Below are 22,076 nucleotides of genomic sequence, written 5' to 3' on the forward strand. Positions count from 1 at the left end.
CTTGTCCCAGTGGTGACAATAACTATTTAGACAGCATTCACAGAAACTCTTTGCCATGTTAGTGACCTGAGAAATGCAACTAGATTCGTCAAAAATGACCAGTTCTTCACAAACCCATGCTGAACTCTTACTTACGAAAAAGTTCAGTGGTGATGATGGTTTCTGGACTCTTCTCCACAAATGATAATAAGCGTGAGTCTATTGATTTCTTACCACTGTAAAATAGTGCAATTTACAAATTTCACTCCAAAGATACAATTTGAAAGTTTGCAATAATGACTGATTAATTCTACCTGACATTACATACAGATATCATTTTGATCTTTTTCCAATTTTTTGAATGATTAAATCACACGTTAGTTGTTAACAACAAAGTCAATTGTCAAATTGACACAGGATGAAGAAAAGGTGAATTTATTTTCTCAATGCTCACTCTGTTTGCTGTACACTTTAAGCAGCTGCATTAGTTCACGTCTTTTTCACATTTCATCAATTGAAATGCTGTACGAGACGTTAAGTTGATCGCCCTTAGAGGCAGAGGTTTGTTTCATCTCCATCGTGTTTCCAGAAGGCTAAAATGAAACCAATTCTTTTGAAAATGTGAGAAACTAGATTTAGTTGACAACGCATTTGAAGAAATCGCCTGATAGCATGACCAGCCGACTTTATCTGTGAACGTAAGTAGTATAGGCAGCTCTTTAACGTTGATCAAGAGTAGGATCTTGGTTTGAAAAAATACTAAGAGTCAGTGTAATGACTTTTCATAGTTTGAGATTTTGAGCTTATGTTAATATAACAAGAGGATCTAGGAATCCCCTACACAGACAAGAATCCCGCAACAGGGGCGAGCGTGCTGTTTGAGTCCAGAACGGATGAAAGGCCGGGTCCAGAGCAGGGGAAAGGAGATGTTGTGTCCTGGAGATGTTGGGTTAAATATGATGGGAGAGTTCCCCGGTCAGGGTGCGGGAAGTGTAGTGGGAGGGGGTGTGATACGGTGTCAGTTTAATAGTTACTAGTTTAATAGTTATTATGTATCTATTTAACACACTAACTTTTCTTGAGTAACTACTGTATTTATTTTCATCGGAACACTCCGAATTGTCTAATTTAAAACGGAAATTTTTGGAAGTTTCAATGCACAGAGGGATTGCCAGCGGAAAATTCAATTTCCCGGGCGATTCCTTGAGGGGTAGTGTGCTACAAATGGGGATTCTGCAGGGCCATTAAGTGCAACAAGCTACAATAGCGACTGTATAGCCGATGGAAAATCCGGCCTCAATATGACTCTTTTGGAGCTTGGTAACTGCGTGCGTTGCTGCAAGAAACCCCGGGAACCGTTTCAGTTGGCCTGTAGCACACCCCTCTTACAGCTCCACATCGACCGAAGACGTGGACCGAAAATGCAGTGCAGCACTGAGTGCTCGTAGTTTTCTCCTTGCACTTGCCCATTGCCGTGGTTTTCGGTTGTGTTTTGGGCTCGAGGGGTGTTTCTGTGGGGTGGATCCGCGGCGATGGGCTCTCTCGCTGACGATAGGAGATGGACTGTGCGGCTGGCCGTGGGCCTGTTGGCCGGGGCCGTGGGACTTTACGGCCTCCACAAGCTGGTGACACTAAAACGACGGCGGCAGCAGCAGCAGCGAGCTGGCGGCGAACGTCCGTCAGAAAAAAACCCAGTCCACCGAGTGACCGGCCTGAAGATAACGGGTGATGCGCAAAGAATAGCAGAAGGTATTCTTTACACCAAGTGTGGAGGGAGAAAAGGAGACATTTCATTCAATCTCAATAAACCTTACAACTTCCCTTCCCTGTGGCTTAACTATTCCCAGATACTCCTGAGTAACTGCATATTAAACCTTTTCTTGCTTTCTTCAGAGATGATGCCAGACCTGCTGAGTTTCTCCGGCATTTACTGATTTGTTCAATTCCAGGTTATTCATTATGTGGAGGTGCGGGTGTTGGACTGGGGTGGATAAGATCAGACGTCACACGACACCAGGTTATAGTCCAGAGATAGTAGGAACTGCAGATGCTGGAGAATCTGAGATAACAAGGTGTAGAGCTGGATGAACACAGCAGGCCAAGCAGCAGGAAAGCTGACGTTTTTTGAAGAAGGGTCGAGGCCCGAAATGTCAGCTTTCCTGCTCCTCTGATGCTGCTTGGCCTGCTGTGTTCATCCAGCTCTACACATTGTTATACCAGGTTATAGTCCAACAGGTTTATTTGAGATCACAAGCTTTCCAAAGCAATGCTCCTTCAGGTAAAGTGAAGAAAAGCACACAGGCTCAGAATTTATAGGCAGAGAGATCAAACGATCGCACAAATGGTATGAGTGGAGTGCCCACAGGCTGAATAATAGGTCTCTTGTAGATGATCAAAAGTGTCAATAGCTGAATAGCAAGTGAAGGGATGACCCATAATCTAATTAATTGAGGCAGAGAGGTAATTACAAAAAAAAATTGCTGGAGACAAACCAAACGGCTGGAATAACAACATAGGTATAGGAGTTGCATGCTGAGGGTCTAACCAAAATAACAAGTGATCCAAATCTGTAAAGACTAATTAAGGTAGAGAGATCATAACAAGTTATCAAGGTGATGGTGTTAAAATAAGACAGTAAGGATGATTTTACAGATACAGAACAGTGTGCTGGGGTCACATGTAGCACAACATGAACCCAAAATCACAGCTGAGGCCATCCGCATGGATATAGAACTTGGATATCATTCTCTGCTCGGCGATTCTGCATTGTTGTGTATCTCAAAGGCAGCCTTGGATGCTTACCTGAAAATCGGAGGCTGAATGTCCTTGACCACTGAAGTGTTCCTTGGCTGAGAGGGAACATTCCTGTCTGGCGATTGTTGCATGGTGTCGTCATCCGTTGTCATAGCGGTTGCATGGTCTCGCCAATATACCATGTCTCGGGGCATCTTGCCTGCAGCGTATGAGGTAGACCACATTGGCCGAGTCACATGAATATCTGACGTGCATGTGGTGGGTGGGGAATTCGCATATGTAATGATAGTAGTATCCATGTCGATGATCTGATGTCTTGCAGTGGGTGCCATGGTAAGGTTGTGTGGTGTTGTGGTCGATTTTTTTCCTGAAGGCTGGGTAGTTTGCTGCGAATGATGTTCTGTTTAAGGTTTGGCAGTTGTTTGAAGGTGAGAAGTGAAGGCGTAAGGATGATCTTGATGAGAGGTCCCTGATGATGATGAACATGTTGTGAAGAACGTGGCGTAGTTTCTCTGCTATGGGGAAGTACTGGATGATGAAGGGTACTCTATCGGTCATGTCCTATACCTGTCGTCTCAGGAGGTCATTGCAGTTTTTCGCTGTGGCATATCGGAACTGGAAATTGATGAGTTGAGCGTTGTATCCCATTCTTATGAGGGCATCTTTCAGCATCTTCACGTCCATCACGTTCCTCCTCTTCTGAGCAGATCCTGTATATACATAGTGCTTGTCCGTAGGGGATGGCTTCTTTAACATGTTTAGGGTGGAAGCTAGAGAAGTGCAGCATCATGAGGTTATGCGTGGACTTGCATAGAGTGAGGTACTGAGGTGTCCGTCCTTGATGGAGATGCATGTATCGAAAAATGAGACTGATTCTAAAGAGTAGTCCATGGTAAGTCAGATGGTGGGATAAAACTTGTTGATATCATTGTGTAGTCGTTTCAGTGATTCCTCGCCTTGAGTCCAAAGGAAGAAAATGTCATCACGAATCTGGTGAATAGCGTTGGTCGGAGGTCCTGTGCAACAACGAAGTCTTGCTCAATCTTGTGCATAGCTTGATAACATAGGGTTTCTCTACCTTTAATTAGTTTATACACTTTTAGACTATTTGTTACTTTCATTAGACCCTTGGCATATGACTCTTATACCTGTATTGTTATTCTAGCTGTTTGATTTGTCTCCAACACTGCCTTATTTTTAACATTTTGTAATTAACTCTCTGCTTCAATTAATTGAATTGTAGGTCATCCCTTCACTTGCTAGTCAGCTGTTGACACTTTACTCACACTGTCTGATACTTTTGATCACCTGCAGAGATTTGATATTCAGTCTGTCGACACTACAGCCATGCTATTTGTATGATCTTTTGATCTCTCTGCCTATAAATTCTGTGCCTGTGTGCTTTTCTTCACTTTACCTAATAAAGGAACAGTGCTTAGAAAGCTTGTGATCTCAAATAAACCTGTTGGACTGTGTAACCTGGTGTCATGTGTCTTCTGAGACTATTCATGCACATGCATCTTTCAATGCCAGCCTGTTGCATTTGACTCAGAAACACAAATTGCTGGAGAAACTCAGCAGGCCTGGAAGCATCTCTGGAAAGAAAACAAAGTTAACAATTCAAGTCCAGTGACCATTCTTGAGAACATTTGACTACAAGTACCATCTTAGGGAAGGAGCAAATTGTCTACTTCCTGGTCACTGGAGACTGGACGCACTTGGGAAGTTTCCTTATAGTCAATTCACATTTTCGTTAGGATTCTGAATTTGAGTTGGAGACTGAGTACACAGCTGCATTCCCATGGAAATTGAGGGCATACTTAAACTTAACGTAAGACGGATGTAACTTCACAACCTATGTAAGCCTTCAGTCACTTTTGTTTCTGACCTGGCATGACTACCCCCCCTTCTCTTCCCTCTCCCCTCCCCAAAAAAGTGAACTTCAATGAAATGAGGATACGGTTAGCTAAAGTGAACTGGATGGATAGATTAGCAGGAATGACAGTAAGCAAGCAGTGGCAGACATTTAAGAAGGTAATCTATGACTGTCAACAAAAATATTCTAAGACAGGATAAACCAACCAAATAAGGAGCCTATTAAATTGGAAGAAAAGCATACAAGGAGGCATAAGTCAGTCATAGCCCTGAAGACTAGAATAAATTCAGAACCCAGCAGAGGAGGACTAAAAAGATAAAGACCGAGAAAAATAACTACAAGGGCTAACTAGCAACGATTATAAAAACTGGTATTGAGAGCTCCTTTTAAATATGTAAACAGGAAGAGAGAGGTCAGACTGGATATAGGCCAGTATGACATGAATCTGGGAAGATGTCACGGGGAACAAGGAAATGGTAGATGACTTACAGATACTTTGCATCGGTGTTAATGGTGGAAGATATTTCAAACATCCCATTAGTACTGAAGAATACAAGCGGAGGAATTAAGTACCATCACTAGAGAAGTAATATTAAACAATCTAATGGGGCTAAAGGCAGATAAGTCCCCTAGTTCTGATGGTTTGCATCCTAGGATCCTAAAAGAGGTAGCTGCAGTGAATAGCATTGATTTGTAATTTTCCAAAAATCCTTGGATTCTGGAGAAGTACCAGAGGATTGGAAATCTGCCAATCGTGCCTGACTAATTTATTATAGTTTTGTCCAGGAAGTCTCAACAAGAGTGGATAGAGGGGAACCAGTAGATGTGTTATGTTTGGACTTTCAGAAGGTGTTCAACAAAGTACTTCAAAAAAATCTTAAGCCATAAGAACCTACGTTGCTGGAGATAGTATATTGGCATGGATAGAGAATTGGCTGATGGGCAGGGAACAGAGAGTGGGGATAAAGGTTTTTTCAGGTTGGCAGACTGTGACCAGTAGGGTTTCACAGGGATCACTGCTGGGACCACAACTATTTACAATATATATTCCCTCCCTAAGAGCATTGTGGGTCTAACTACAACACAGGGACTGCAGCGATTCAAGAAGGCAGCTCACCACCACCTTCTCAAAGGCAACAAATGGGCAATAAATGCTGGCCAGCTTGCAAAACTCATGTCCTATAAGTGAATGTTAAAAAAATTAATGGCTTGAAGGAATGAATTAAGTGTACCCTAGCCAAATTTGCAGATGACACAAAAATACGTGGAAAAGCAAGTTTGAAAAGGAACATCAGTAACTTGCAAAAAGATATTGATAGGTTCGCTAAGTGGGCAAAAGTTGGCAAATGGATTTTAATGTGGGAAAATGTGAAGTTGTTCATTTTGGGAAGGAAAACAAAAGAATATTATTCAAATGGAGAAAAACTGCAGAAAGCTGCAACACAAAGAGACATGGGTACAAAAGCTAGCACTCAGGTGCAGCAGGTAATTAGGAAGGCTAATGGAATGTTGGCCCTTATTTCAAGGGGGTTGGAGTAGGGAAGTCTTACTGCAACTGTACAAGGTACTGATGAGACCACATCTGGAGTACTGAGAGCAGTTTTGGTCCCCTTATTTATGAAAATAGATTATATCATTAGCAGCAGGTAAGAGTGGTTCACAAGAGTGATCCCTGGTATGGAGGGATAGGTTGAACAGGTTGGGACTCTACTCAATTTCCTAAAATATTTGTTGACATTGTATTTGTCTTTATTTTTTGACTTAAATTGCTTTATTTGGCCTTGTCGGTTTTTGACAAATCGTTTATCAGTTTCATCCAAAAATTCAAAATGTCTCTTCACAGCATTAAAAGATGATGAGGAACTGATTGAAATTTTTGTGTTTTAAAATCATTTATGTGCTATTTCCTCCTCTCCTTCCAGGATTTCTGCATACAAACTCTCCTGACGTCTTAGAACAACAACATTTGCAAGCAGTTCTGGGCCTACTTAAGGAGTCCTCTGATGCTTCCACTCGAGAACAAGCACTGGTGACTTTAGGGAACAGTGCTGCATTCAGTGCCAATCAGGTATATCCAAATACATTTGTCATCCATTTTTTAAAAAATCAAATTTTAAGCATCAGTTCTGATAGAAATATGTTAAAAAGTACAAAATTATTACAATCTTGTACGTAGTGTGTATATTTATTTTTGGATAACTGTCAAAGAGTTGTTATCAAAAACAAAATTCATATTATTTTTCTGAGCTGATGTGAACTTCAAGTGCCTCTACGTTGTTTAATTTAATAGTATGTTAAAACAAAAATAGTACATTAATTTTTGCTAAAATGAGGATGTAATAATTTTTAAATTAACTGGTACCTTTATATTTTCAGGATCTTCTTCGAAACCTAGATGGGCTCAGCATCATTGCAAATTGCTTGTTTGATGAAGTCATCTCTGTCAGAGTTAAGGCACTAAATGTCTTGAATAATCTTTCCATGAATATTGCTAATCAAAAAGAACTGAAGGTAATGAGACATTGTGTTTGAGGGAAAAAAAATCTTAGTATGCAAACTTAACAGTAGGACTGCTTTTCAATGTTTTTTTTAACTCACTGCATACAGCAGTGACTTTCACCTTCCATTCTTGTCTTAAGCAAATGTGGCAGCCCAATCTATGCACATTGCCCCACATAACAAATTAATCAGTCATCACAAAATCTGTTTTAGATGATGTGAGTTGATGCAGGATTGTTGGCGAAGACACTGGAACAAGTCACAAGTGCATGAAGGGCAAGGCTGGTAGGTGCAGGAAATGTTGGATGACGAGAGAAATTGAGGTTTTGGTCAAGAATAAGATGGAAGCAAATGTCGGGTATAGACAGCAAGGATCGAGCGAATCCCTATAAGACTCTAAAATCTGTAGAAGTATGCTTAAAAGGGAAATCAGGAGAGCAAAAATAGGACATTAGATGGCTTTAGAAAATAGGCTTAAGGAGAATCCAAAGGGATTCTATAAATACATTAAGGACAACTGAGTAACTTGGGAGAGAATAGGGCCCCTTAAAGATCAGAAAAGCCGCCTATGCGTGGAACCGCAAGAGATGGGGAGATACTAAACGAATATTTTGTATCAGTGTTTACTGTGGAGAAGGATATGGAAAGTAGAGAACTTGTGGAAATAAATAGTGACGTCTTGAAAAATGTCCATATTACAGAGGAGGAGGTGCTGGACGTCTTAAAATGCATAAAGGTAGATAAATCCACAGAAACTGATGAGGTGTACCCTAGAACACTCTAGCAACCTAGGGAAGTGAATACTGGGCCCCTTGCTGAGATATTTGGATCATTGATAGCCACAGGAGAGGTGCCGGAAGACTGGAGGTTGGCTAATGTCGTGCTGCTATTTAAGAAAGGTGGTAAGGAAAAGCCAGGGAACTATAGACCGATGACTCTGACATCAGTGATGGGCAAGCTATTGGAGGGGATCTTGAGGGACAGAATTTACATGTATTTGGAAAGGCCTGAACACTTATTTGTGAGTGACTGAATACTGGAGTCTGGGGCCTGGAACTGTTAGGAGCCTCGGCCCTCTTCCCCATTACTGCTTCCAGACTGTGACCTATATCATCTGCCAGTGACTTGCCTTTGGTGGAATTGTTGTTTGGGACCTGTGGTTTGAGACATGGCAGCCTAAAGGACTGGTGCTAGCTGGCGAGGATGAACTTGATCAGGTTCTTTTTCTGTGATCTGTGTGAGGGTTGGAGATGGTCCTGGATTTGGGGTGAGGCATAGCTGTGGGGGTAGGGGGGATGCAAGGGGAGCTCTAAAACAACATCCAGTGTGGGGCCCAATCGTTCCTACGTGGGGATGGTTGCATCCTCTGCTTTACTTACTTAACAAAAGAACACCGGGTGAAATGTTACTTGCACAACAGCCTTGGCAAGGTTAGTCAGTGCCTCCACCATTGTCGCTGCAGCAAAGATGTATGGGAAGGCAGTGTTCTTCCTGAAGACTGAGCAGGCAGTGCACCTCTGAGGTCCTTCTCCCCTCACCTTCGCCAGCTCAAGGAGGTGAGGTCGGTTGGGGTACCAGTACTGCTCAGTCTAAGTGAGGCCCACCTGAGACACATTTACTCCTTCCAGCATCAGGTTTTCGTCTGCCTGGCCTGGGAGGACGTCATGGAGGGCATCTTCGCGGTTGAGCATGAGCTGCCACAGGAGGGAGCTACCTCGCTTACGGACACCAGTGAGATGGGAGGAGAGCATCTGTAGTGGAGGAAAGACTAAGCATTGGGGGGGGCGTCCCATCAGGATTCCACAGCTGACCCTGAGGCCATTGGTCCCCAGCCTGGGACAGAACCCTTGCAAAGGATAGCGGTCCGAGGCCCCTCAGGAAAGCGCAGGGTTTGGAACCAGACTGGGGCCCATCAATGATAAAAGCATGAGTGAGCAAGCGGTTTCCCCTGCAACCCCACCCCCCAAGTGCCCTGAAACCCATAAGCAACAAGGATAAAGGGAGGATGTTTGAGGGGGAGGGGGAGAATCAGTAGAGAGATGGAGGTGCTTCTTGTTACCCCCATCCTCCCAAAAAAGGCGCCACTCCTCGAGGTCAGAGAGACAGGGGAGTCCAGTACTAGCAACAACAACACCTGGGGATGAGGGAGTAGCATCCCCAGGAAACCCCTCTCCCTCCTTGCGAGGGAAGGGGGCATGAATCCGGCCCTGCATCTGGACCATGCACTCGGAGGCTGAGGTGGGCATGGCTACTGAGGGCTTGCCTCTGCCACAAGAACTGGAATGGTACCCTGGATGGCAGCGAAGAAGGAGCAGCCTCCTTGCCACCTCCCAGGCCTTTATGTCAGGCACCTCCCCCCTTACTGGGGATCTTTTCCCAGATACGGAGGGTGAGCCAGTGCCGGGAGTGAAGCAGATTTCTGAACTGTTGCCACCCAGGGGGCCCGACATTTTAGTCAATGTTTTAGTTGAGTCTGGCATAATCTTAGATTTGGAGGTCCCTGCAAAGGATCATCTTGCTGTCGACCCAAAGGGTGGGGTTGAGGCAGGGGTGTGACTGACTGGTGACCCCCGACCACCTCCTACACTCGATGTGGGGGAAGTGTTGGGGTCGGAGGTGACAACCTGGAAGAGGACTGGGTGTCAGTCGCTAACTCGGTGGAGAGCGACGTGAACAAGGTCCCCCTCATCTCTACAGGGGAACTCCAGGACTTTTGCCAAGCGGTGCTTGGTCACGGAGACAGAGACCGGTTGGCTATGGATTAGTGGAATTCTCTACTGCTTCTGGTCATGTCTGCTGACGGTAATTGGCGGCCCCAGGAAAGGACAAGAATGCGAAGCAACAGTGCCAGGGATTCCTTTGCAGTATCCTCAAGAAGTGGAAGGGATAAAGAGTCCCTCCACCCACTCAGTAAGTTGGGTTTCATTGTTTTAACTGGTGGTAGTGGCGGCACATACTGTAGCCGTGAAGACATCCGTAGCTAGCCTCAACGTCAATGGGAGCAGGAAGGCCCAACGCAGATTTCGTATCCTCTCCCTCCTCAGGGGACGAATGTACGCGGTGAACCTCCTGCAAGAAACCCATACCATTTCAGAAGACGAAGCTGCATAGCTCCTGGTGCGGTAGGGAAGGGTCTTCATGAGTTACCTGGCCTCCAGTTCTGGCAGGGTGGCTATCTTGTTGGCCTCTTTTTCTCAGCCAGAGATCTTGAGGGTCAAGGAGAGTGTGGCAGGCCATCTGCTGCAACTCACAGTTTGTTTTGGAGGCACGACACTTTGTGAATGTATACATGCCTTGGGTGGGACTTGAGCAGACAGGCTTCTTCAAGGATGTGTCTACTCTTCTTAGCTCCATCGGTGAGGGTGAACTTATCCTTCTCAGGGGAGACTTCAATTATACCCTCGAGAGGTGGGACCATAGTGGTACCCAGAAGAGCTCAGCATCGGTGGGGCAAGTTGAGGGACTTGGTTACCGCTTTGATTTGGTCGACATCTGGCGAAATCTCCACCCTGAATCCATTGCCTTCACCTTTGCAAGGCCTGGGGTTGGAATGTCCAGAATTGCCTGCCACTATATTTCTAGGGCATATGCTGCCTGTGTTTCAAAGGCTTCCGTGCGGCAGGTGCCATTTTCCGATCATAACCAGGTCTGGGTGGAGCTCGTTCCGTTCAGTGCCGGGCGAGGTTGGTGTATTGGTGCTTGAACAACCTGCTGCTGGAGGACGAGCGGTTCTGGGACTCGTTTTGTCACTTCTAGACCAGCTGGAGAAGGAAGCTGGGGGCTTTCCCTCCTTGAGGCTGTGGTGAGATGTAGTCAAAACTCATGTCTCTGTCTTCTGTCAGCAGTATCTATGGAAGAGGTGGAAATCCAGAATTGAGGGGTTGGAGAAGGAGGTGCTCGACCTGGAGTCACGTCTCGGTCAGCTCGATGTGGACCCGGCTCTTTGGAAGGCGTATGAAGAGAAGAAGGCTGCGCTCTGGGATCTGTATCTCATTGGATCTTGGGCGCATATGTGAAATCTTGGGACCAGTTCATTTGGGATCTCGACCGCTGCTGCTCCTTCGACCGCGCGCTGGAAAAGAGGCACAGGGTCCACCAGCAGCTTCTTGTGCTGCTAGCCAACAATGAATCCCTCGTCTTGGATCCTGAGGGCATCAGGGCTCTGAGTGAGGAACTGTTTTAGGGCTCTCTTCTCTCCGGATCCATCCAGCAAGGAAAATCGCAGAGTTTTGTAGGAGGACCTGCTGCAGGTCAGCCCCAAGGGTGCCGGGAGGCCCAAACCCCCATCTGAGCTTGGAGAAGCTGACCGGTGCCCTTGACTGTCATTCCAGGGGCAAGTCTTAGGGACTGGATGGGCAGGCTGTGGAGTTCTTCAGGGCATTCTGAGACATCCTGGGGGGTTGTGGGGGGGCAACTATGCGTAGTGCGTGCAAGAATGTATTGTGACTGGAGAGATGCCCCATTCTTGGCGCAGGGCCATCATCATTCTGTTGCCTAAGAAGGTGGCTCTCCATTTGTTAAAGAATTCGTGTCCGGTCTCCCTCCTCGGCACGGACTACAAAATTTTTGCCAGGGCACTTTCGATTTGCCTTGGCACAGTACTGGACCACATGATCCACCCAGACTAGTCCTACACCATCCCGGGCTGGAGCATCCAGGACAACATCCACCTGGTCTGGGACATGATCCATTATTCCCAGAGGGCTGGTCTGTCGAGTGCTTTTCTCTTCCTTGATCAGGAAAAGGCATTCGACAGAGTGGATCATGGGTATCTGCAAGCATTCAGGTTCGTGATGCATTGTGTCATCCGGATCTGACTTCCGCACGCCACCTCGGAGTGCCTGGTGAAGGTTAACTGGTCTCTGACGGCGCCCCTGCGCTTTGGGAGAGAAGTATATCAAGGCTGGCCCTTGTGCAGCCAGCTTTATTCTCTCTGTATGGAGCCATTCCTGCACGTCTTGTGTAAGTGGCTTTCAGGTTTGGCTGTACACGGGCCAGGGCTGGAGGTGGTTCTTTCAGTGTATGCTAATGACGTGCTCCTCATGTTCGTAGACCCAGCTGACCTGAAGAGGACGTGTGAATGCCAGGAGGTCTACTGTGTGGCATCCTCCACAAGGGGATCAACCGGAGCACGTGTTCAGGATTTTGGGGTTGGTCTGTGGCAGATGGACCCTGTGCCAGAGGAACTCTGGTGCTTCATGTGGAGTACCACTCACCACCCCTACCTAGGATCCCATCTTCACCCTGTTGCGGAATCATTGCTGGCAAATTGAGTTGGAGATCAAGGTGACCAATAGCCTAGCATGCTGGACAGAACTGCTCTGAGTGTTGTCCTGTCAGGTGCGAGTGCTGGTCATAAAGCAGCTGGTGGCCGCCATGTCGTGGTACTGGCTGATCACTTTGGTCCCTCCCCCGGCTTTGTCACTGTCATCCAGAAAAGGTTTGGCGAATTTTTCTGGGACAAGAGGCAACACTGGTTTGCTGCTGCGGTTTTGAGTCTCCCGCTCGAGGAAGGTGGTCAGGTGCTGGTGTGCCTTCACACTCAGGTAGCAACGTTTCACCTTCAGACCCTGCAGCAATACGTTTACATTGAGCCTTCTCCAAGTTGGTGCACCCTAATGACTTAGTTTTTCCATCAGGTGCGCAGCCTCTGTTACGACACACTGTTCCTGTTCATGGACTGCTCTGGGACACAGTTGGCTCGTGCCGGAGATATCCCCTGATGAGAGCGATAGAAAGGTAGAAAGTGGAGTTGTGGGTAGATAGGATAGTGAAGAAGGCATTTGATATGCTTGCCTTTATTGGTTAGTGCATTGAGTATAGGAATTGGGAGGTCAGCTGTACAGGACGTTCGTTAAGCCACTGTTGGAATACTGCGTGCAATTCGTTGCTTTAGGAAAGATGTTGTGAAACTTGAAAGGGTTGAGAAAAGATTTACAAGGATGTCGCCAGGGTTTGAGCTAAAGGAGAGGCTGAATAGGCTGGGGCAACTTTCCCTGGAGTGTCAGAGGCTAAGGGGTGACCTTATAGAGGTTTATAAAATCATGAGGAGCATGGATAGGGTGAATAGCCAGGGTCTTTTCTCCTCTCTATAATGGTATGTCTTCTCAGTCTTGATTATGTGATGAAGACCTAAAAGAGCTTGAGTGCATAACACTGTCACTCGGACAACAAAGCTACCAAAGGAGTAAAGTTGATACTAACTCTAAAATATTTAGGAACTGCACAGTGCATCTTTTAACTCTAATCCAATTCATGGATGAATTTGGTACGACAAATGGCCACATTAAGTGGCTAAAACAAATTCAAAAGCAGAATCTCCAATAGTAATTCGGTACCACCCATAAATCTAGATGACTAGTATGATCTATAAATAAATGCATCCCTGTGCATATCTTTCCTAAGGAATAAGGAACAACAAGGGTTTGAAATTTGTTCTTACATTTTCCAATTCTGCTGTTTAGCCACTGTCAAAAAACACACAATCGTGTGGGGTAATTTATTTTCCAAGTTCTTTTTAATCCTGTGGAAAATGTCTAGCTCTGCTGTCAGTTACAGTCGATGGATTGACTAGACCCTCGTGGCAGGTTGTAAACACAAAACATCTTACCACCACGTAATAGTATACTGGCATTCCCCAGTCCATTGTTGACCATTAAACCTGGTACCGCAGCAAGAGCAGGAAGAGGAAAAGCATTGAAGAGTTGGTGTAGGGATTTTGAAGGGAAAAGAAGAGCAGGTACGGCAACATGAGATAGGATTAAAGCGAAAAGTAAGAAAAAGGGAGCAGATAAATTGTTATTTGGAGTGAAAGGCTTGGGTTCAGATTGGCAGTCAAAATGTGCACACGAGTGAACAGAGGGAAAGTTTGGTTGCTACAAGTCTGGTTAGGTAGTAAGTTAGAATATATAGGATTTACAGATATTAAGCGACCTGTGTAGAGGAGGAGAGAGAGATGGAGAATTTTAGGGAAAGAATGCCAGTACTTGGGGCTTAGACAGCTTAGTGCACAATCACCAGTGATGGACAAATAAAAATCAGGCATTGGAGGAATTTGGAGATCTCGGAGGGTAGATAGGAAACATGTGGGAACTTGCAGTAAGGATTAGAATTTTAGATTTGAAATGTTGTTGGACTAAAGGACGGTATAGATCAGCGAATACTGATTGATGCCTGCATGGGATCTGGTGCAAATTAGAATATTTTCAATTAGTAGACTTTTGAATAAGCTGAAATGTATTGAGAGTCATGGATTGACTGGCTTGGGGCCCTTGGTAGGGTAAGAGAGTTGACGATGCAATTAAATAGAATGACAGCAGAAGTGAATGAAGGGTCAAAGTGAATTAGCTCGAAAATCCAATTGTTAAGTGAAACCAAAGCACACCACAAAGCAACAGTTGCCCATTTTTTTGTTTAATTGAGTGTCTGTAAGTAGGTTCAGTGAATAAAAGTGTCATCTTTGGTCTAACTCAGATGACTTTACCTTGCAAATAATCTCCTTTGGTGCTTCTTTCTTTCCTATTATACTCACACACTTTTTCACCTTTTATCAAATCAATATGACTGTTTTATCCAAAGGAATCATTTCAGTTATCAATTACCTGAATCGGACATGTCAAGCATTACTAGCAACAAATTATCCAACAAAAAACACATTTGCTCATTAGCCGTTGAATCCTTTTAAATTTACCTGTTTAACAAGGCAAAATACAGTGGATGCTATAAAAAGTGGGAAAAAATCGTCAAAGAGTCTCTAGACTCAAAATGTTAGCTTTCTTTCTCTCCATGGATGCTGCCTGACCTGCTGTGATCGCCAGCATTTTTGTGTTTTCGGTACAGATCCCAGTGTCTGCAGTAATTTGCTCCTCTAAAGCAGGATCACTGGATCTAACATTTGACTCTGGTTTCTCTCCATAAATGTTGCCAGATCTTGCTGAGTTTCTCTAGCAATTGGTGTTTCTGTTAGTATTTTGCTGTTTTCAGTCCTTCGTTTCCATTAGTCTTGCCTGGTCTTTGACGCTTAGTGTAGTATATACCAGGACTAAAGCTATTCATAATATGTATCAATGATTTATATGAGAGAACTAATGTAATATCTCAAAATTTGCAGATGACACCACGCTGGGTGGAAGGCTTGGCTGTGAGGAGGATGCAGAGATGTTCGTGTGATTTGGACAGGCTGCGAGTGAGTGGGCAAATGCATGGCAGATGTAGTATAATGTGGATATATGAGGTTATCCACTTTGGTAACAAAAACAGGAAGGATGATTATATTTGAGTAGCTGCAAATTGAGAGTGGGGAATGTTCAATGAGACCTGGGTGTCCTTGTGCACCGGTTGCTGAAAGTAAATATGCAGGTGCAACAGGCAGTAAAGAAGGCAAACTATATGTTGACCTTCATAGTGAGAGGACTCAAGTACACAAGCAAGAATATTTTGCTGCAATTATGTAGTGCATTGTGAGGCCACACCTGGAATATTGTGGGCAGTTTTGGTCTCCTTATCTGAGGAAGAATGCTCTGACCATGGACAGTACAACAAAGTTTTATCAGACTGATTATATGAACAGAGATTGGATTGGTTAGGGCTATAGAAGGAGTGCAATGAAAGTTTGCCAGTCTGATTCCTGGGATGGCAGGACTGATGTATGAGGAGAGGTTGAGTCTCTTAGGATTTATTCATTGGTGTTTGGAAGAATAACGGGTGATCTCATAGAAACCTGTAAAATACTAACAGGACTAGACAGGTTAGATACAGGAAGGATATTCCCGATGGTGGGGGAATTCAGAACCAGGGATCATAGTTTAAAGTTAAGGTGTAAACCTTTTAGGACTGAGATGAGGAAAAATTGAGCTCGATGATCGTACTGAATGGCAGCACGGGCTTGAGCAGTCGAATGGACTACTCCTACCTTCTATGTTTCTATGTATGTAGTGGATTTGCTTACTTACAAGGAGATCTGATGGTTTTTTATTAATGATGCTTGAAATTCATACAGTGGCTAGAAAATTCCATCTTAACATCAGCTCTGCAACACCAGTGGGTAATATCAATCCCTATTCAGCTAATTTAAATACTCCAAGTGAGAAGTGTAGATTCTAAACAAGCTAGAAGAATGACCACAACTTAATTTCAGATGTACCATATTTATGATTTATTATTTCATACAATTGTCTTGTTTCCATGTTATCCTGTTTGATTTCTACTTTTTGAGAATACAGTAGATGATATAGGTGGTATATACGCACCTGTTTGAAGTTATATATTTCCATTAATAAAGAGAGATTTGTGTTATATATATTTTTTGAGAAAAAGGATTGAAATGTAACTGTTTTTCAGTGAAGGACTATGCGAAGTAGGAATTCAGATGATGTCTCTACCTAATTAAATGTATTACAGGATGTTAATTGTCATGCATTTAATCAAATGACTAATGTACAAAGGTTTCAAAGATTTTGTGTTTTCATATTAATTAAATGTGCACTTAATGGTTTTCTTGATGTATTGTTAAAAAAAATGTTATTTGTTATAGATTTGGATCCCACAAATATTGGAGATTCTAAGGACTACCGCTTTAAACTCTGAGCTGCAAGTAGCTAGCCTTCGAGTGCTGACTAATTTCTCTGTTACCAATAATTATCATTACATGATGACCAATTACATTCCTCACTTCCTTAAGCTCCTGGTGGAAGGAACAGAAAAAATAAAGGTATGACTTGCTGACTGCAGCAGTTTTATTTTAATTTATTTGTTCATGGGATGTGGGCATCAGTAGTTAACCAGCATTTATTGCTCATTTTAAATTTCCTTGAAGGAGCTGATGATGAGCTGCCTTCTTGAACTGCTGCAATCTTTGCGGTGTTCGAGATCCCATGTGCTGTTAGGAAGGGAGATTGACCCAACAAATATAGCTCAAATGAGAACAATGTGTGGCATGGAGGGAAACTTGCAGGTGGTGGTATTCCCATGTATCTTCTGCCATTGTCGCCTTTGTGGTGGAGGTTGTGGATTTGGTAGTGGCTGTCAGAGAAGCCTTGTTGAATTGTTGCAGTGCATACCAGTGCTGCTTTTGTGCATCAGCAGTGGAGAGAGTGAATGTTGAATATGTTTGATAGGTCGTCAGTCAAGAAGGTTGTTTCGTTCTGGACTGTGTTGAGGATGATCTTGGAGCTGCACTCACCCAGATAATTGGAGAGAATGCTATCACACTCATCTATGTTATAGATGGTGGACAGATAATGGGGAAACAGGAGATGACTTACTTGCTGCAGAATTCCTGGCACCTGACTTGCTATTGTAGTCACACTTGGATGTTGATCTAGTTCAGTTTCTGACTTTGCTTTTGGCTTTCAGAAAACAAGCATGATGCGTTCTAAAGCACAATACTGTTTATTAACTATAATTTGTACACTTCAAATTGGAGTCGGCGATTTTAACAAGGCAAAAGCTGGACACTGGCAATCTTCCACTCATTCTGCCCAAGAATAACATAGACAATTGCAGAACAAAGGTAGTTTTACTGTGCCTGAGTAACATTGCTGAATTCTTGTCTTTAGAGATCACTACTAGACATCATCTACATATGTTGAAACTGAGCCATTTCAATATATGCCATTCTGTGACTTTTATTGAGGGGGATGCAAACGTGTGTTTAAATAGAGGTTTTTTATGCTGTATGACTATGCCCACTGAGTATAAAGAGCCAAAATTATTTAACCAACCATTATCTAGCAGGATTTTTTTTTTAAGTTTGATGGGCTGTCTGATGTTCTGTAACTTTTTGTGCCTAGTTGCCACAGTCACTGGGAGATGGACTGACATTCAACATTTTCTCCAATACCCAAAATGACCATCTTCCCAAAAAGTTCCATCCTGTATATGCCTTTTTTTAAAAAAGTATCTTGCTGTTTCTTTTTTTTCAGTCTTAACAGTATTTCCAGGCTATTCAGTCAAAGTGGGTATCATCTCTAGTGGGGGTTAACAAGATGGTGTTCAGGAAAGACGTTCCTGGTAACTTCTTTCCCTCTTTCTACTTTAAAGGCATTAAGATTTCTAGGCATATTATTATGTAACAGAACCTGTATTTGGATATGACATCTTCATGTCACCCAAATCTGAGAAACTCTGATCTTCTGCATATGATTACGTTATGTTGTAACACAAACTTTCCTTTTTGATTTCAGGAGTTAGAGCACTGAAATAACTGAATAAAGTTACACCTCAAGGTCTTATGCATATTACATTCTGCTTCCAAGCAGAACACAATCACTTTACCTCAGATGGTGTTTAGCCCCTTCCAAAGTATGCCAGCCTACTTCCTGGTCCTTTTAAAGGGAAACCCTGTTTAAATGGCAACATAATGCAAAATAACAACATATTGAAATAAGGACAAAATATGTAACTTTAAAATAGAATTAGAATGTGCGCTGTTCTATTATAGATTTATATAACCTCAACAAAACAAGCTCTTGATAAGCAGTAGGAAAATAATGTAAATATTAGATTAAAAAATTTACCAGAAACCAAAATTTAAATTGAGGTTTTATTTGTAGCTGAGAGTCTCTGATCAATTATTTATTTGTAGTTTAAACCATACATAAATGATATCACAGGTTTGGTATTTGATGTTTGCCTCAGCTGAGGCAGTGATAGGGGAGCAAGGACTGGTCACAACATTCATGAGTTGGGCAGATAAACTGATCAATATTGCAATTTTGATACCTTTCCAGTACCCCTGCTGAAATCATGAAATCATGTGAGGGAAAAAATTCAGCTTGATTGTGATGTTTTCTGAACTCTAGATAGTCTGTTTCACATTGTGAAGACTCACATGAAAAGTGGCAAGTTACCAGAAGGTGACTGGTGCCTGATGTACTACACACAGACTAGCCATCAAGAGGGATGATGGCAGGAGATCTAAATAAAGTTTCCATAAACGGCTGCCTTAATGGATTTTTATTTGTTCAAAACAACAGGTTCAAATATTGAAACTCCTGATAAACTTGTCTGCAAACCCAGACATATGTCATGACCTTCTTAGTGCTCAGGTAAGATCCATGCTAATGTTTTTAATTTTAAGTCCTGGACTTACACAGGATGAAAATAGAAAATAAATGTTTCTACTCCTTGTCTAATAGTCCATATTGATGATACTAATGTAAAACTTTGGGTAATGTTAGTGAAGATTATTAAGAGCAATAGCATTGTCTCTTGTACTGAGTGGTGCTACCTGATCACAAGTGGTCTAGGAAGGAATTACTGCTGAAATAACTTGTTTTTGGGACATTTACGGATGCCTTGGAGAAGACCTTCCCAATCCAGGTGTCAAAAGATGAAGGGTCGGTCATTTAATTTGTAGAACCCACCTGTTTTTCCTACATGTTTGTAAATTTTAGGTTTTCGGTTGGGAGTTGTAAATTATTTTTAATTTTTCATCATGGACACTAATTATACTGTAAAATAAAACACTCAAATAAAAATGTCAAATTTTACATAATAGGTTGCCATTTTGTTCATTTAATGCAAAAAATGTATGGGTAACTGGTATCATATAGAAAATTAATAAATTAAATCAGCATTTGTTTTCAAGCAAGGAAATATCCAGATATATCTAATATCCAGTTTTTGCCAGAATAAGAATACTCTGGGATCAACTGGACCCTTATCTAAAATGTGATTTATAATCTATGCTGTGATGTGTATATATCATATGTTATACTTTATTTCAGGCACCATTGTCGTTCCTTTTATTGTTTGACAGCTGTGTAAGCAAAGAAGTTCTTCTTCGACTGTTGATATTGGTGGCAAATCTGAAAGAAAATTTGAGTCTGTTGCGGAACTCTGTTCAGTATGACTATGAAGTGGATTCTCTCCATTCTGTACTATTTGGGAATGCAACACCATTTTCTCATAAACTCACAAAGCTCATATTGTACCAAGATAATGAAGTGAAACAACAGATTGCAAGAATTATTACCAAATGATCTTAGGGACATATTATTTGTAGGGACCTATATGTAGTTTAATGTTTTAATGATTATATGAGCTACATGTGGAAGTTTGAATATGGATATTTGCTGTAATTTGGCAAACCAAGTTTCTACATATAAATTATTTTCAGGTAAACCCAGGGGGGAGCTTTTTCCAATATGCAGGTAAACTATTCTTGAACCAGCGCTGGTTTTGTCATGATTGTTTTTGTATTTTTAGAAGTCTAATAGGTCCAGAAATAATGTTGGACTGCAATCATTAATCCCGAAAAGCAGCAATACAAAGAAAAGTTAAGAATCCATTTTGTATCTTGTGATTGGAAAAACATTTAAATAACTTAAAATGCACAGTATCTGAAGTTTCCTGAAGTCTTTTTATGAATCACTGTAACTGATGAGATATTATTAATGATGCTGACTTATTTTTATCTAATTATTTAAGCCACAGTACTGTTATGCCCTTGATGTGGGAAGATAATGATGATTGAAAGAAATTTAAGTGACAAACATTCATGGTTAGCCATGATCGAATGTTGCAGCAGACCTGATGGGCTGAATGGCCTAATTCTGCTCCTATATTTTGTGGTCTTATGCTATTGCATAGCTCCCTGAACTGGATAAAGAGTTTTAGCCAGGATGGCCAGAGAAGGGTAGAAGTGGCAAACAGACTAGTTACTCATTACTTTCTTTGTGACGTACTGAAGATGATTTCAGGATAATGCATACCATTGAGAACAATTATGCACAAATTGACAGAATACAACATAAAGCCACTTCCGTTACTTAAATTTTCTGTATCAAAATATAAAAATCACAAGAAGCAAATAAGCACAGGGAGGCATTTGAATGCATTCAATTGAGAAAGGGCATTTGCTGAAATAGATTTCAAAGCAAAAGTGTTATTTATCAGTGTTAAGACTGTACTACCAAATTCATGTTTTTGTTTTGGAGTTAAGATTAAAGAATTTATAGTGTGTAGGATAAGGATTTTTCAGACATGACTTTGAGCCAGGACCTTTTGGCTCTGTAGCAAAGGTGGATATAGATTGAAGCTTCAATATCCAATCTTTGGATAATAAAATTGCATCTGCGTGTCACTTTTATGTTCATCAAACATTTGCAAGAGTTAAAAGTTAAGTTTAAGAACTACAATAATATCGTTTGTGTGTTTTTATTTGCCCAATTAAAATTTGTAACAAAATACAGTAACTTATGGGCATTTTTTTTCCCTCACAAAATAAGGTAAATGTTGTTCCTAAAAAGAAACAGGCCATGTATTAGTATAACCACTACATTTTGAATGTCATAGAGGTTTCAGGAACAAAGGCAGTTTCAGGTTGGAAAAAAAAATCCAGCTGTTAAGCATTCTCATTTTTGAAGAGAATATGTCAAGTCAAGTAAGTTGGCACGTTTCTACACAGTAAATTAGCCTATATAACAATTTTATTTTACTTCCTTTAGATCAAACTATTCAGGAAAAGTCTCTTTAAAATATATGAACACTTGCAATATTTTCTGAAATCTTTCAATCAAAGCAGTGAATAGTGTTTCTCAAACTATTGATATTAAAATAAAACATTCTGAAGTACATTTTTTGGTCAAAATATATGCTATGTACTGAATGTGTTGGGTTTGCATTAATTTCTGCCAGTTTGTAAGTTGTTCTAATCAACAAACTGATTCTGTGTGATGAGATCCTAGATGTCTTCCCTGTTGAAAATTGCAATGACTGAAGTAGGAACGCAAAAATTGCCAATTCTTGATCATATCTTGTTTGTTGACCTCTCTGAATGTATTTCAAAAGACAAAACCACAGCTAAAATATTTAATTGTAATTTGTAATATAGTTATTGTGAAGACCAAATCTTTTAGCTGTTTTTCTCCCATCCGCTCAAGCTTATTTAAAAACACACAAACCATTTCAGACAGGAGAAAACCTTCAGTCAATCCATCATATTCCATCTTGGTCCTTTTTTGCC

The 22,076-nt window shown here is 42.0% G+C and overlaps 1 protein-coding gene across 2 annotated transcripts; it reads left to right on the forward strand.

Annotated features, from left to right (window-relative positions):
- The first annotated feature begins 968 nt into the window (after window positions 1-968).
- Window positions 969-22,070, forward strand: armc10 (armadillo repeat containing 10). Of its 2 annotated transcripts, XM_048610429.1 has the most exons (7): window positions 969-1,728; window positions 6,532-6,677; window positions 6,986-7,120; window positions 15,219-15,293; window positions 16,641-16,817; window positions 19,084-19,155; window positions 19,837-22,070. In XM_048610429.1, the coding sequence occupies exons 1-7, from the start codon at window positions 1,512-1,514 to the stop codon at window positions 20,089-20,091; spliced, it is 1,077 nt and encodes a 358-aa protein (XP_048466386.1). In that variant the 5' UTR covers window positions 969-1,511; the 3' UTR covers window positions 20,092-22,070. The 2 variants fall into 2 exon arrangements, with proteins under 2 accessions (XP_048466386.1, XP_048466387.1); XM_048610430.1 differs by lacking the exon at window positions 15,219-15,293 and having other exon boundaries at window positions 975-1,728.
- The last annotated feature ends 6 nt before the right edge of the window (window positions 22,071-22,076 follow it).

The sequence above is a fragment of the Rhincodon typus genome, chromosome 22 (genome assembly GCF_021869965.1).
Source record: "Rhincodon typus isolate 14 chromosome 22, sRhiTyp1.1, whole genome shotgun sequence".
Lineage (NCBI taxonomy): Eukaryota > Metazoa > Chordata > Chondrichthyes > Orectolobiformes > Rhincodontidae > Rhincodon > Rhincodon typus.

What these genes read in the sequence shown, in the direction of transcription:
- armc10 (XM_048610429.1), top strand. Translation starts at nt 1,512, where the DNA reads ATGGGCTCTCTCGCTGACGATAGGAGATGGACTGTGCGGCTGGCCGTG. An exon ending in TGCGCAAAGAATAGCAGAAG is followed by an intron (nt 1,729 to 6,531) that starts GTATTCTTTACA and finishes CTCTCCTTCCAG; the next exon opens with GATTTCTGCATACAAACTCT. An exon ending in AAGGAACAGAAAAAATAAAG is followed by an intron (nt 16,818 to 19,083) that starts GTATGACTTGCT and finishes TCAAAACAACAG; the next exon opens with GTTCAAATATTGAAACTCCT.